At 39.2% G+C, this 14582-nt stretch overlaps 1 protein-coding gene across 3 annotated transcripts in view; it reads left to right on the forward strand.

Moving 5' to 3' along the window:
- Nucleotides 1-13526, forward strand: part of ASPM (assembly factor for spindle microtubules) — a 58637-nt gene extending 45111 nt beyond the window's left edge. For all 3 annotated transcript variants that reach the window (XM_081225684.1, XM_081225683.1, XM_081225685.1), the window contains 10 exons: nucleotides 589-755; nucleotides 2216-2312; nucleotides 3399-3608; nucleotides 4914-5066; nucleotides 5910-6098; nucleotides 6733-6925; nucleotides 7042-7196; nucleotides 9049-9225; nucleotides 10500-10669; nucleotides 13268-13526. In XM_081225684.1, coding sequence (XP_081081810.1) covers nucleotides 589-755; nucleotides 2216-2312; nucleotides 3399-3608; nucleotides 4914-5066; nucleotides 5910-6098; nucleotides 6733-6925; nucleotides 7042-7196; nucleotides 9049-9225; nucleotides 10500-10669; nucleotides 13268-13370 — 1614 coding nt within the window. In that variant the 3' untranslated portion in view covers nucleotides 13371-13526. The remainder of the gene's footprint in view (nucleotides 1-588; nucleotides 756-2215; nucleotides 2313-3398; nucleotides 3609-4913; nucleotides 5067-5909; nucleotides 6099-6732; nucleotides 6926-7041; nucleotides 7197-9048; nucleotides 9226-10499; nucleotides 10670-13267) is intronic.
- The last annotated feature ends 1056 nt before the right edge of the window (nucleotides 13527-14582 follow it).

A 14582-nucleotide genomic window follows, 5' to 3' on the forward strand; every position in this document is an offset into this window, starting at 1 on the left:
CTTAGTATAGCTCTAAGCACTTAAGAAGTTGTAGCTGTTACTTAAGCTTTTAGTCAGCCACAAGGTTGCCAAAGTCAGAAAATCTGATGGTCCTCAGGTAGATGGATGCCCTCAGAATTCTGCAACAGGCTGGACACAGAACCCAGGATGTGTCTGCAGTGGCTGGGGAGGGCAGTGGGAAGAATTCCCATCCCTTCCCTGGAATTGGAGGCATCAGTGTGTTCATTTCCTTTCGTTCCTTCACATGGACTGAGAAGGTGAGGGCAGTGCACACACCTGGCTTCCCAGGCTTTGTGTGCATCTTACAATTTAAATACTTTTCAGGGTTGTATTGGGCTTAGCCAGCAGCCAGCCGCAGGGTATGTGCTGAAGCAGGTAGTAAGAGGTCACAGGTCAGCCCGCTGTTTTCAGAGGGCTCACGTGTCTGGAGTGAGTGAGTCCCACAGAGGAGTTGGGGTGTGACTGCATTTCTGCAGTTTATCTTGTCTGCTTGACCTTATATTAACTGTTATCAATACTGAGTCTCCCAGTTTACAAAAAATAATTAGACATCTCATTGCATATTTGTTATGTTTATATGTTTAATAGACTGTGTGGAGGAGACATAAAGCCAGGAAACATTTACGTGAAGTGAAAGCTGCCTGCAAGATTCAAGCCTGGTACAGGTGTTGGAAAGCGCGTAAAGAGTATCTGGCTGTGTTAAGAGCTGTTAGAATCATTCAGGGTTGCTTCTGTACCAAACTGCAGAGAAGACGGTAAATGTGTCAGCTGCGTGGGCGAGAGTGTGTGTGTGTGGGGGGAGGGTGCGTGCACACACGCATGTGCCGTAACCAAGTCTGTGTGTCAAGTAATACTGCTTGTTGGGTTTTTTTTTTAAATAGTTGCTATGCTTAATTTGTATGGTTTGCTGGTGTTTTCTGCAATAATGTAACAAAATTATCTCTGAAACTGTCTTGTTTTTTGAGATACAGCCTTGATGGTATAATCCAGGAGAAAATATTAAACTTGATTAACTCAGGTTCATAAGGAGAAGGGTAGGGGCTGAGGATGGGAAGTTAATAAAATGATCTAGTAAGTCTTGTTTTCCTTGTTAGTGCACGGGTCCATTTTGTTTGTTGATTTAGCTACTGGCAACATTTGTTTTCTTATGCTTTTTTTTCCTTTGTATTAACCGCTGTACTCTTTATCCTTAATGACGAAGACCTAATTACCAACTTATCTATGTTACTCGTGTTTCCCTATTCCTAGTTCATTTCTTTTAGACACATTTTTCAGAAGCTCTTACCAGATAGTCTATACTATTTTTTTATTTCATAGTGTAAGAATTTTTTTCTTCAGTTCCCAGAATTGATGAGCTATTATATCAGTGATGGTTTTAAAGATCGTTTTAGGAGAGGACACTAGTGTTACAAGCGTTTCTTGATCAATTCCATGGGCAGAGTCAGGGCTTAACCAACAAAAATATAATTACTGCTCTCAGCTATTAAGGACCAGTATCCAGTTTTTCCCATTGATATTCAGCCTCACTTTCTAGGAAAGGTGGCGACATGGCATAGGTTAATCTCTCTCCCTTTTCCACAGGACCGTGAATGGATGAAGGAGCCTGCCGATTCTCAGTTGTTCTCACTGCTATGTTGACGCCTAAAGTTTAATCTCTAGCCCATACATTTAAAATTTTTCTCCAGTTCTGTTTACAGAATATTCCTTTTTAAATCTTTTGATGATGCCATCTTTCCTTTCAAACAAGTGTTTGTTTCTCATTTGCCTGATGCCACTCCACCCTCCCAGGCTGTCTTCTCAGCCACACCTGTCTGCTCAAAGACTCATAGTGTGGACTCAGACTTTATTCTCTACCATTTTTTTTCTACCACCTCCCCTTTATCTAGGCTTTGTCTACATCTGGCTAATCCTACTTTCTTCTGATCCCGTTCAGAATTTTTTGTCATTCTAGAACTTAATATTTCTTGTCCACTGAAATATTGCCAATTGTAAAACTTCTTTTGCATTGTTACCCTGTGTGTGTGTGTGTGTGTGTGTGTGTGTTTGTAAAGTTCTGATTGCTAGAACCTAAGTATGAATTATCCTTTTCTACTTTTTTTTATTCTCTCATTGCCTTTCTTATATTTTCTTTCTCCTCTAGTATTTATAGGGGGCTGACAATGAATACTTACTAAATGAGTTAATTTGAAATTGCTTTCCAATAATCACTTTTTAGGTTTTTGAACGTGAGAGCATCAACAATCATCATTCAGAGAAAATGGAGAGCTGTACTTTCTGGAAGAACAGCTCATGAGCAATTCTTAATGACAAAAGTAGGTGTTAATAAAAAAACAGTTCATATGTAAAGAACTACTTTAAAAAACAGAAAACAAAACATGATTTAAAGATCTAAGTATACATTTGCTTTAGACACATCATTGCAGTCAATTAAAAATTATATTCACTCATAAAAATACTATTTGTATTTTTGTTTGTGTATCTGTTTTTATAACATATTCTCAAACCCAAGTTTGAAGTGATTTATTTGAAGAAACTCATAATAGATGTAGCGTATCCTGTCTGTATGAGTCAGCACATACTCCTTAAGCCACATTTGGTAATCTATTTAAAATATTTAACATTGGTTCTAGAACAATGGTGGTACCTATGGTCTTTTATTAAAGAAATCAAAATTAAAATTTTACTTGTAAATTTTGATGTTCATATTCACTATGTATGATTATATACACACTATTATTATTACACCTTCTATTATATATTTACTAACTAATCGGATCCTCATGATAACTCTGTGAGGTAGCTATTATCAGCATTCCCATTTTACAGATGAGTAAACTGAGGTCTGGAGAGATAAAGGGATTTGCTCAAGGTCACTCAGCTAGTAGGTGGGGGTGGTCTATGTTGTAAAACAAACCTAGTTTTCATTTCAATCCAGATATTTTTTGTGTCTTGGAATTTGATTGTCAGGATGTTCTAGAATTGAGGACTCTAAGATGTGCTGGGAGTACACTGGTTCTCGAAGCAGCAGACAGCTTCCCTCACAGCTGCTTATAATACCCATTCTGTTCTCTAGAGTGTAGCTAGCTTTTGTATTAATTGCATTTGTCCTGTAGTAATACTAGTCCTTTGCTCATTCACAATGAAAAGTATCAAGAGGAAGGGAGGAAAAAAGCACCAGGTATCTATGGTCCCTGGTTTGCACCTTCATAAAAACTTCATTTTCAGCTGTAGCCCTCTGTGGGTTTCAAAATCTCTGAAATATGACATTCTTAAACTAAAAATGTAAAAAAAAAATCATAATTATACTATCTTATTTTTCATTGAGAAATTCCAGAACCTCCAGTGGGTTGAATTATTATTTCTGTCTATTAATGTCACTTGCAAATTTTTCTTTATAGAGACATCAAGCTGCTTGTTTGATCCAAGCAAATTTCAGAGCATATAAAGGAAGGCAGGTCTTTCTCCAGCAGAAATCAGCTGCTTTGACCATACAAAGATACATACGAGCCAGGAAGGCTGGGAAGTGTGAAAGGATAAAATATGTTGAATTAAAAAAATCTACAGTTGTTCTACAAGCACTGGTGCGTGGTTGGTTAGTAAGAAAAAGGGTAAGTATTTTTAAGTAGGATATCTCAGTCTTATGAAGTGGAAATACCTGATGTTAAATTGTGTTAAGAAATTTGAGATTTTGGAGAATAATTTCAGAACTGATATAACCATTAAGTAGAATGTATTCAGCTTCTGAAGAGCCCCATGTAACAAGATCAACTGGTTGCCATAGATTTCTGTTCTATGATCCTATTTCCCATAGATGCTCACCAAAAATGCAAAATAACTTTTCTCATGTAATAAATCTTAACAAAGGAACTGAAGTGTGAGGAGGGCTCCACACGTGAAGGAGTTTTTTTTTTAAGTTTTTATCATCTTTATTGGAGTATAATTGCTTTACAGTGGTGCGTTAGTTTCTGCTTTGTAACAAAGTGAATCGGCTATATGTATTCATATATCCCCATATCCCCTCCCTCTTGCATCTCCCTCCCACCCTCCCTATCCCACCCCTCCAGGCGGTCACAGAGCACCGAGCTGATCTCCCTGTGCTATGTGGCTGCTTCCCACTAGCTATCTGTTTTACATTTGGTAGTGTATATATGTCCATGCCTCTCTCTCACTGCGTCCCAGCTTCCCCTTCCCCGTCCCCACACGTGAAGGAGGTTGTTATTCAAGTCACCTTTTGCTACCACCAAGCAACTCTCTCAGGGGTTGTAGGACCATTCCTTTGATAACTTCCACACCTTCAGCAGGAGAGAATCCTCCCTAGGGAATTCTTGACGTTCTGGGCATCCAGTACATGAAGCAGTGGTAAACAGAAAATAATTAAATTAAAGGAGAAATCTTCTGTGTTTTGTTCACTGAGTATAAATTGAAACTCTAAAGGCTAAAGGCCCCTCCCTGGAGGGAGCTTCTGCTGCAGAAGTCTTGTGCTGGATGTGGCGAGACCACTGCTGGAGAAGTCGGATCAAATGTTTGCCCGATTTAACATCACCATCTTCAACGGTTCTGTTTGGAGCTCTCTAACCCTTTCTCAGTTTACTATTCCTAGACTTCTCCCACTATAATTAGTACCTTCAAAGCCTTATCTAGCTGCCCTTGGGTAGTCTAGTTAAATTCTTGAGTGAAGTGCCCCCAATATAATTGTGCTTTCTACACCCTCAGTTAGGGGTTACACCATTGAAAGTATTGTATAGTAAAGGAGTATAATTACTTCAGGTTACAATGTAGGTAATTTTAATAGTTACAAGTTAGTTTACTGTTGCTAATTTATATAATTTGGTATTAAGGATATACAAAAATAAACATTGGTTGATTGTCTTAAGAGTCAACTATTCGGTTGTTAATCTTTTTCTCTCCTTTAGATTTTAGAACAGAGAGCCAAAATGAGGCTTCTTCACTTCACAGCAGCTGCCTTTTGTCACCTGTCTGCTCTTAGAATTCAAAGAGCGTACAGACTTCACAGGGCTCTGAAGAATGCTAATAATAAACAGGTTAACTCAGCCATCTGTATTCAGGTTAGCTTTTCCTTCGCAGTAAAACTATGACATAATTTTTGTTTGAAACTTTTTAATATTTCATAAACAATTTCCAAATACCCCTGCTAAAGTTATATAGTATTTAGCTTTTGCCATGTAGCCGTTAGGGTGGTTGGCTGGCTTAGAGGTAAGTTGCGTTTTATGGCTCAGGACTAAGGCTGTGGGTTATCCTCTGGTGCATTGTACCCATTCACCCCCCATGTAGCGACACCCAGGACACCCGTCTCTCTCTCGACCTCCTTGCCAACCCGTGACATTACAAGACTTTGTGATTTTGTCATTTTGATGAATGGCAAATTATATCTCATATTTGGTTTGGATTTCCTATGATTTCTAGCAATTCTAAAAAATCTTTCCTCTGTGTTGGTTATTCAAATTCTTATCTGTGTATGGTATGCTTTTGAAATTTTTTTCCCACATACTTTGCTCATTTTTCTGTTGAGTGTTTTATTTTTCTTAATGATTATAAGAGTTCTTTATGTATTCTGGATAAGAGTCCTGTTTGTACAGTATATGTTAATATACTAACATATAAAATATTGAGTAAAAAAATATTGAAGAATAATATACAGCTTGATAAGATTTATATCAATTATGAAATGAGGAATACATTGTGCAGGGTTAAATTCTCAGACACACACACACACACACACACACACACACACACACACACACTTACACCCACTGTGGCCTGGAATTTTCTGCACCAACTAGAGTGGAAATGTAATGCCACTGGGGAGGGTTGAAAGATATTTCAATAAATGTTCTATTTATTTCATTAAGAAACCTGAAGTAAAAAAACTATTCATATGTTTTAAACAGAGATGGTTTCGAGCAAGATTACAGCATAAGAGGTTTCTTCAGAAACATAGCTTCATAAAAATTCAGAATGAAGATCAAGAACATATGAGCCAGCAAAATAGGGCTGCATCAGTAATACAGAAAGCCGTATGCCGTTTTCTCCTCCGTAAAAAGCAGGAAAAAATTAATAATAGAATCACTAAAATTCAGGTAACTGAAAATATTATGATTTTAGTTCAAGACTTTGGTTTGCAATTCATCTACACGATATATAACGTTTTATTGAATTTTATTTTTATTTATTTATTTTATTTCTTGGCTGCACCTCACTGCTTGCGGGATCTTAGTTCCCCAACCAGGGATTGAACCCGGGCCATGGCAGTGAAAGTGCCGAGTCCTAACCACTGGACCGCCAGGGAATCCCCAATATCTAACATTTTAAAAAGCACAGTCATGCTCATTTAAAAAAGCTGAGATTAGCCAATAGAATAATTCATATACACTATGCTACCATAATTTCATCGTTAAGCCCTTTATTTTCACATTCCATAGAGGAAGTTGATGATTGAAAGACACAAATGTATTTTGGCCTTTTGAATAGATTTAGCCGTCTTTGGCCAGTGAATGATGCTTTAACTTATATACAGGAATATTATATGTATTTCTTCCTAGAAAAATTGCTTTTGCTATTTATTAGAACCTGAATTGAAGTTGTAGTTGCAAAGTTGCAAAGATCACATCATATAATTTTACTGAAAATATTTACTTTGGGGAAGTAGATGTAGATGTTAAGTCCACAACATCAGAGGTTGTAATCTTAAAGTTACTGGTTTGTCTCTTTAAGGCGTTATGGAGAGGATATTCTTGGAGGAAGAAAAATGACTGTACAAAAATTAAAGCCATTCGACAGAGACTTCAGTGTGTTAACAGGGAGATTCGAGAAGAAAACAAGCTCTACCACAGAACCGCACTAGCCCTGCACTATCTTCTGACATACAAGTACCTTTCCGCTATTCTTGAGGCTCTAAAGCACCTGGGTTAGTTTGTTTTAACAATGTCTTGTATAAGGTTAGAAATGTGTCGTACAAAGAATTTAATAATATGATACTGATTTTGTTGCTGTGAATGTATCTCTTTTTTCCCCCCCTTTCAGACGTAGTTACTAGACTGTCTTCACTTTGCTGTGAGAATATGGCCCAGAGTGGAGCAATTTCTAAAATATTTGTCTTGATCCGAAGCTGTAACCGTAGTGTTCCTTGTATGGAGGTCATCGGATACGCTGTGCAGGTCTTGCTTAACGTCGCCAAGGTAGTTTCCGTCTTGATACTGAAGAGTTCCTTGGTCAAGAAACCTCCCCCAGCAAGTTAGATTTATGCTTGCTCATCATTAGAACTCAGATCTCCGAGTTAAAGTTCATTTACTATGTGCCAGAGTCTTCGGGGGGGAATGTTTACTCTGTTAACATAACTGTACATAGAAACTATAATTTTTTATGATTTATTTCTCCTGTTTTTATAATATTAATAACAGCAAGTTAGTTGAGGCCTTGCTAACTATGTGCTAGTGCTTTTCATACATCATTTAATTTAGTCCTCTCATTCATCCTCTAAGGTGGTTCTTATGGTATTATCCTTCCCATTTTGTAGTGAAGGGATAATCGTCTTTACAGGAGGTAAGGTCCTCGCCCGAGGACCAGCGTGTGGTCAGTGGTAGAGGGTTCATGTCCATCTCCCCCCAGAGCTGACAGCCTGTACACTGCACTGTATCAGAACAGCAGAACCTCTTCTAATCACGTCTGGCTTCCTTTTTGGTTGGTGTTTCTAAAGTACGGGGTTGGCCAAAATGTGCCTTTGGTTTTTAAGTGAAAATAAAAGACACATTTTTCATTTTCACCAAGAACTTTATCGAACAAAATATTCACCCTTTTGTTCCACTACCTTCTGCCATTTTTCAGGCAACTTCATTATTCCATCTTCCCAAAACTTTTTATCTTTTTGAGCAAAGGACTGTTCCAGGTGCCTTTTACAGTCTTCCAGGGAATTGAACTTTTTTCCATTAAGAGAATTTTGTAAAGACCAAAATAAAAGGAAATCCGAAGGTGCAATGTCTGGTGAACACGGCAGATGAATTAGAACTTCCCAGCCAAGCTCTGACACTTTTTGCCTGGTCATCAAAGAAACATGCGGTCTTGCGTTATCTTCATGGAAGATTATGTGTTTTCTGTTGACTAATTCTAGATGCTTTTGGTCGAGTGCTGCTTTCAGTTGGTCTAATTGGGAGCAGTACTTCTTGGAATTAATCGTTTGGTTTTCTGGAAGGAGCTCATCATAGAGGACTCCCTTCCAATCCCACCCGATACACAACATGGCCTTCTTTGGATGAAGACCGGCCTTTGGTGTGGTTGGTGGTGGTTCATTTTACTTGCCCCACGATCTCTTCCATTCCACATTATTGTACAGTATCCACTTTTCATCACCCGTCACAATTTGTTTTAAAAATGGAACGTTTTCATTGTATTTAAGTAGAGAATTGTATGCGGAAATAGAGTCAAGAAGGTTTTCTTCACTTAACTTAATGTGGACCTAAACATCAAAGCGATTCACATAACCAAGCTGGTGCAAATGATTTTCAGTGCTTCATTTGGAATATTTTGAGTATGTCGGCTATCTCCCACGCATTATAACACTGATTGTTCTCAATTAATGTCTCGATTTGATCGCTATCAACTTCAACTGGTCTACCCAACCGTGGAGCATTGTCCAGCAAGAAATCTCCAGCACGAAACTTCACAAACTACTTTTGACACGTTTGATCAGTCACAGCACCTTCTCCATGCACTGCACAAATCTTTTTTTGCATGTCGGTTACATTTTTACCTTTCTTGAAATAATAAAGCAGAATATGCTGAAAATGTTGCTTTTTTTCTTCCATCTTCAATATTAAAATAACTACACAAAAATTCATCAATTTTGATTAGTCTTTTTTTAAATGCACGCTGATATGACAGCTGCCATATACAATCTAACAAAATTGTTTTGAATGAAGTTAAAGACAACTAAGCGCTACTAGAGCCATCTTACGGAAAAAAACGACCGAACCTTTTGGCCAGCCCAGTGTCTGTGTTTATTATAATTCGTAACTTGGTTCTGTTCTCTTCCAGTATGAGAAAACGACTTCAGCAGTTTACGATGTAGAAAACTGTGTAGATACACTGCTGGAGCTTCTGCAGATGTACCAAGAAAAGCCTGGTGACAAAGTTGCAGACAAGAGTAGAAGCATTTTCACAAAAACTTGTTGTTTGTTAGCTGTTTTACTGAAGAGGACAAATCGAGCTTCTGTAAGTATTCATCAGTTTTTTTCCTTTGAGGTTATTTTTACATGTTCTTTTTTTTTTTTTTTAATTAATTTATTTATTTATTTATTTTGGCTGTGTTGGGTCTTTGTTGCTGTGCGTGGGCTTTCTCTAGTTGCAGAGAGCAGGGGCTACTCTTCGTTGATGTGCAGGGGCTTCTCATTGCGGTGGCTTCTCTTGTTGCGGAGCACAGGCTCTAGGCGCACGGGCTTCAGTAGTTGTGGCACGTGGGCTCAGTAGTTGTGGCTCGCGGGCTCTAGAGTGCAGGCTCACTAGTTGTGGCACACAGGCTTAGTTGCTCTGCAGCATGTGGGTTCTTCCCGGACCAGGGCTCAAACCCGTGTCCCCTGCATTGGCAGGCGGATTCTTAACCACTGCGCCACCAGGGAAGCCCTACATGTTCTTAAGTCCAAGACTTTTAAGCGGTTATCCCAACTTAAATAGGGCTTTGCGTGTGTTCACACCTGCTTTTTGTGCTGATATGAGTTGTTTCTTATGTGTCAGAGAAGCTGAATTCTAGAAGTAGAATTAATCACAGCCCTAGGAGTAACCAGCTCCCATGTACTTGAGAGAAGCAACAGCTGTCCCAGCAAGGTAGAAATCCAGATGTGCATGACTCCTCATCCCCCTGCTGTGACATAAAGACGTGACAAGTGTTTCTCCGGTGAGGCCTCTGAGTATCCTCTCCAGGAGTTACAGTCAGCAGGCCATGATAGGACTGTGGCCTTTATCCTGAGAACAGTGGGAAACCACTGAAGGATTTTAAGCAAGGAGATACGTTCCAGTTTAAGTTTTAACATCACTTTGGCTGCTGGTCGAAGAATGGATTTGGGAGAGCATGTGGGTATAGGGAGACCATTAAGGAAAGAGGCAAGTGTAGACACGCAGTGGTCTGGGCAAGAGACTGTACTTGACCTGGGGTCACGTCAGGCAGAGGTAAGTGGGTAATGCTGGAAACTTTAAGAAGGTAAAATTCACAGGACTTGGTAACCATGTATAATAGGTATATTGACTTTAATGTTTGCTTTTTTATTTAGCGTGGAGTTAAGTGTACAATTTTTGAATATTTGCCTTCTTCATAATTGTCTTATAAATTCATAATTTAAGCCAATCTAACTGCTGAACTTGGAGAGCTCGGCTTTTTATTGTTAAAAGCTTGTAATTTACTGCATAGTGTTTGTATACTATGATTGATTTTGCTAGCATAGAAGGGGTACAGAATTCTTATTAGTTTAATAAATGCACCTTTTCTTTTGTAGGATGTTCGAAGTAGGTCCAAAGTTGTTGACCGTATTTATAGTCTCTACAAACTTACAGCTCATAAACATAAAGTGAATACTGAAAGAATCCTTTGTGAACAAAAGAAGAAATCTTCTATGAGCCTTTCCTTTATTCCAGAAACACCTGTAAGAACCAGAATGGTTTCAAGGTGAGCAGTAAATGTACCCTGTAGTTTTGTGTCACCATTCATTCATTCATTCATTCATCCACTTAGCAAACATTTATTGAGCACCTACTATGAGCAAGAGACTGTGCTTGACAATGGAGAAACAGCATGTGAACAAGAAGAAAATCTTTGGTAAATCTAAAGGAATCGATCTCAGCAGTTAATGAAGTAATAACACTGCAGCTATGAGTATTTAGTGGTTATTGGGTAAATTCCTGGTATTAACAAGGTACGTGCTAAGGCTGATAATTAGCTCTGAATAAGCTTTGCCGTATCATTTTTTCCCCTCCATGTAGGACAAGCTGCACTACTGGGGAGCTGGCGAAGGTCTCTGGTGGCCAAAACATCAACCTCCAACTCCTCGCATAATCACCCCGATGCCTGAAATTTCTCCTCCTAGAGAAGTTCTTTTTGACCTTGTATTAGTTACCTAGAGCTGCTGTAACAGATTAGCACAAACTTAGTGGCCTTAAACACCAGTAACTTATTCTCTCACAGTTCTTGAAACTGGAAGTTTGAAATGAAGGTGTCAGCAGGGCCTCACCTGGTCTGAGGCTCTGGGGTGGAATCCTTCCCTGGTTCGTCCAGTTTCTGGCGGCTAAGTGTCCTTGGCTTGTTGCTGGATAGCTCAATGTCCTCCGCCTAAGTCTTGACAGGGCTTCTTCTCCCTCTCCCTCCTCTGTGTCTCTTGTAAGGACATTCGTTGTTGCTCTCTGGTTCTGGGCAGAAGAAACAGTCTAGAGATATAAATTAGGGAAATGGTCTAAAGACATAAATTAGATGCAGGAATCATTAGCACCCCTCCCTCTCTCTCCCTCTCTCTCCTTCCTTTCTATGACTGGACAATTGTCTACTAGGTATAAATCCTGCACCACTGACAATGCACTATTTCTTGACCTGGGTTATACAGCAGTTAGCTTTATAATTACTCATAATTATAAACTGTATAATAGTTGTAAATTGGTTCTGTTCTTGCATGTTTTACAGTATAACATAAAAATAGTCTGCTTAAAATTATTAATGGGAACTATTTCTACATACAGTTTTTATTTAAGGACTTGGCATATTATAATACGAATTACGTTGTAAAACTATTAACATATGAATGAGTAGATTCTTTTTTTTTTTTCTCCCCTTTTGACACTGTCAGGGTTTTTTGAGGTAAAACTCCCAACAGTATAAATGTACCCTTTATTTAGGTATGCAATTTAATGAGTTTTGCCAAATGTATACAGTTGTGAAACCACTACCACTGAGATAAAATATTTCTGTCACCACAAAGTGCCCTTGTGCCCCCTTGCAGTCAGTTCTCTCCCACTAACCCCTGGATTCTGGAACCTGATGATGTGAGTTCAATACCTTTAGTTTTGCCTTTTCTGCTTTGTCCCATAAATGGAATCATACAGAGGTAGCTCTTTGTAACGGGACTCTTTTACTTAGCGTAATGCTCTTGAGGTTCATCCATGTCGATGCATGGCTTAGATTGCATCTCTTACTTCACAGAGTGCTGTTCCACGGTAGGGGTATATATACCCACTCTGACCGCCCCCCCCCCAATTAATAGATGTTCGGAGTTTTCACTGGAAAGAACAGGAAGCTGGAAATGCACTTAGTGGTCGGGATTCATGTGAGGAAAATGGATGTGATGCCGTGTCCTCAGTGAAGAAGGAGATTGTAGACATTAACTCAGGAGCAGAGGCGGGAGGGTGTGGACGGGACATTTGGAAAGAAGAAAACAGTCATCTTGGGGAATGAGAAAGGAAGCAATTTCTAGGTAATTTCAATCCTTGGCATAAAATCAGCCAGCCTGGTTGTGCAGGTTTTTTTAGCAATGTCCAGCTGTGCAGGAATGGAGAAGGCAGATACCTGGATTCAACCTGGAATCCACATAGAGCTTTCCAGTTGCATTCAATAGGGAAGAGCAACAATAGCGTTAACGGCATTTGCAATGGAGATTATACTGAGGGACCCAAGCTAGATGGGAGGGAAAGGAGACCAGCACTGTGCTAGGTGACAGGCACGTGCTGAGGTCCCCTGAAGTGGACACCACAGTGGGGGGCAGCTGTGAGCCATGGACGTATTAAGTCAAAGGGCGTGGATGAACCCCAAGGGGTGGTTCGGGCTGGAAGGCTCAGACTGAGCAGTTGGTGGCCGGGCACTTTCTGAGGATGACAGTGGCTATCTTGTGATTGTGTGACGGGGGGTGTGCTGAGTGGACCTAAAGGAAAGGGGGCGGAAACGGACAGGTGAGGGGTCGGCTCTTTAGCTACAAGGCTGCTGAAGTTCTGAGATGGGGCAGGAGTTGAGGGAAGACCAGGAACCAGGTTTATAGACAAAACCCTGGGGTTTGGTAGCTGAATAGCCTGAGCTCCAAAGGAGCCAGGATCATCCTTCAAGGAAGATGGAGAGAAATAGTCTAAAGTCGTAAACGGTGATAGCATGAAACCTCCCACCTGCATGAGGGCCTGTGAGGGAGGTGATGCGTCCAGGAGGGACTACATTTCAGTTAAGACAAAGCGATGGATGTGAGTCTTCTAAGAGAGGAACTGGATTAATGCAAGGTTTTTATTCTTCTCATAGACTTAAACCGGATTGGGTGTTGAGAAGAGATAACTTGGAAGAAATCATGAATCCTCTGAAAGCTATTCAAATGGTGATGGACACTCTTGGCATTCCTTATTAGCAAAGGCAAACGTCTCAGTATGTACAGGAAAAGAAATAGGAAAGCTGATCACGCGTGTAGAAAGTGTTTTTGGCTTGCTTTGTACAACTTTTAAAATCTGACTTTGTATTAAAGTTAAAAAGAGATAAGTAACGAATAAACTTTTTATATTCTTTGTTTCTTTTATTTAATAGCTTTATGCGATAGCAAACTAAGGTCATGACATGATTCCAACACTGTTATCTATGTCTGTCGTCTTAAAATATTATATTAGTTTGAATATAATCATTTTCCTAAAGGGAAAACATTAGCTTATTATTCCTGTTTTGTAGGTAAATTGAGGCATTTATCTAAAATAAATGTGGAAAATTTAAGATTCTGCCAACTCATGTAGAATTGAGGATAAAATAATCCCACAAACGCCATAAACAACACCCTTGTTTCCTGACTGACGGGACCATCAAGATGGGCAAATGAGCCCCTTTGGGGAAATTAGACAAGTTCAGCCTACCCCTTCATATATTAAAAACTCCCGACTTTGAACTGAGTGGCGCTGTAATTTGACCTGGGGAGAGCAAGGTATTGCTTGTAGTAGAAACTCATTGTCTAGTCACTGAGCACAGACCTGAAGATGATTCAAGTGTTGAAACATGACCTGTTATTTTCAGTAGCTTTGGGTCACTGTTACCAATACTGAACCAGTGTGATTCCAGAGCCACAGAAGGCTAATTCCAGTTGCTGTTTGCAATCTGATCGGGTCCCAAAGACTGTCTAGCTATGGGGGCCAGGACAGTTTTTAAGTGCTTGAAATAAATCAGTAGTAGCTAGAAATGGAGAGACCATTTAACTACTTAACTTTATTATTTTGTTGGAATGAGGATTAAACCTAGTCAGAGACTGTTGAGATTTGGTTAGAATAAAGACCATATTGACATATTAAAGAATATATTGAAAGTAACTAGAAATTTTTAGAATTTTTTTTTTTCTTCCAAGGAAGTGTTTGGAGTTTGGAGAACTCTTGTTACTTAGAATTTGCCAGATACTATAGTTTTTGTTGACTCTCCCAAGTGGTTTGTTTTTCTCTTTCATTTAACAGAATTTTAGTGTAAGCAATTTATTTACTTGGTAAATTATACCACTAGGATATAATCAACCAACATAAAATGTTACTGGTGTTGATTTCCTCTAAGATGGTTATATCCGATTAGTATTGGCACAAGAAATATTTCTATG

This window comes from Mesoplodon bidens (genome assembly GCF_964165515.1).
Source record: "Mesoplodon bidens genome assembly, chromosome: 2".
Taxonomy (NCBI): domain Eukaryota; kingdom Metazoa; phylum Chordata; class Mammalia; order Artiodactyla; family Ziphiidae; genus Mesoplodon; species Mesoplodon bidens.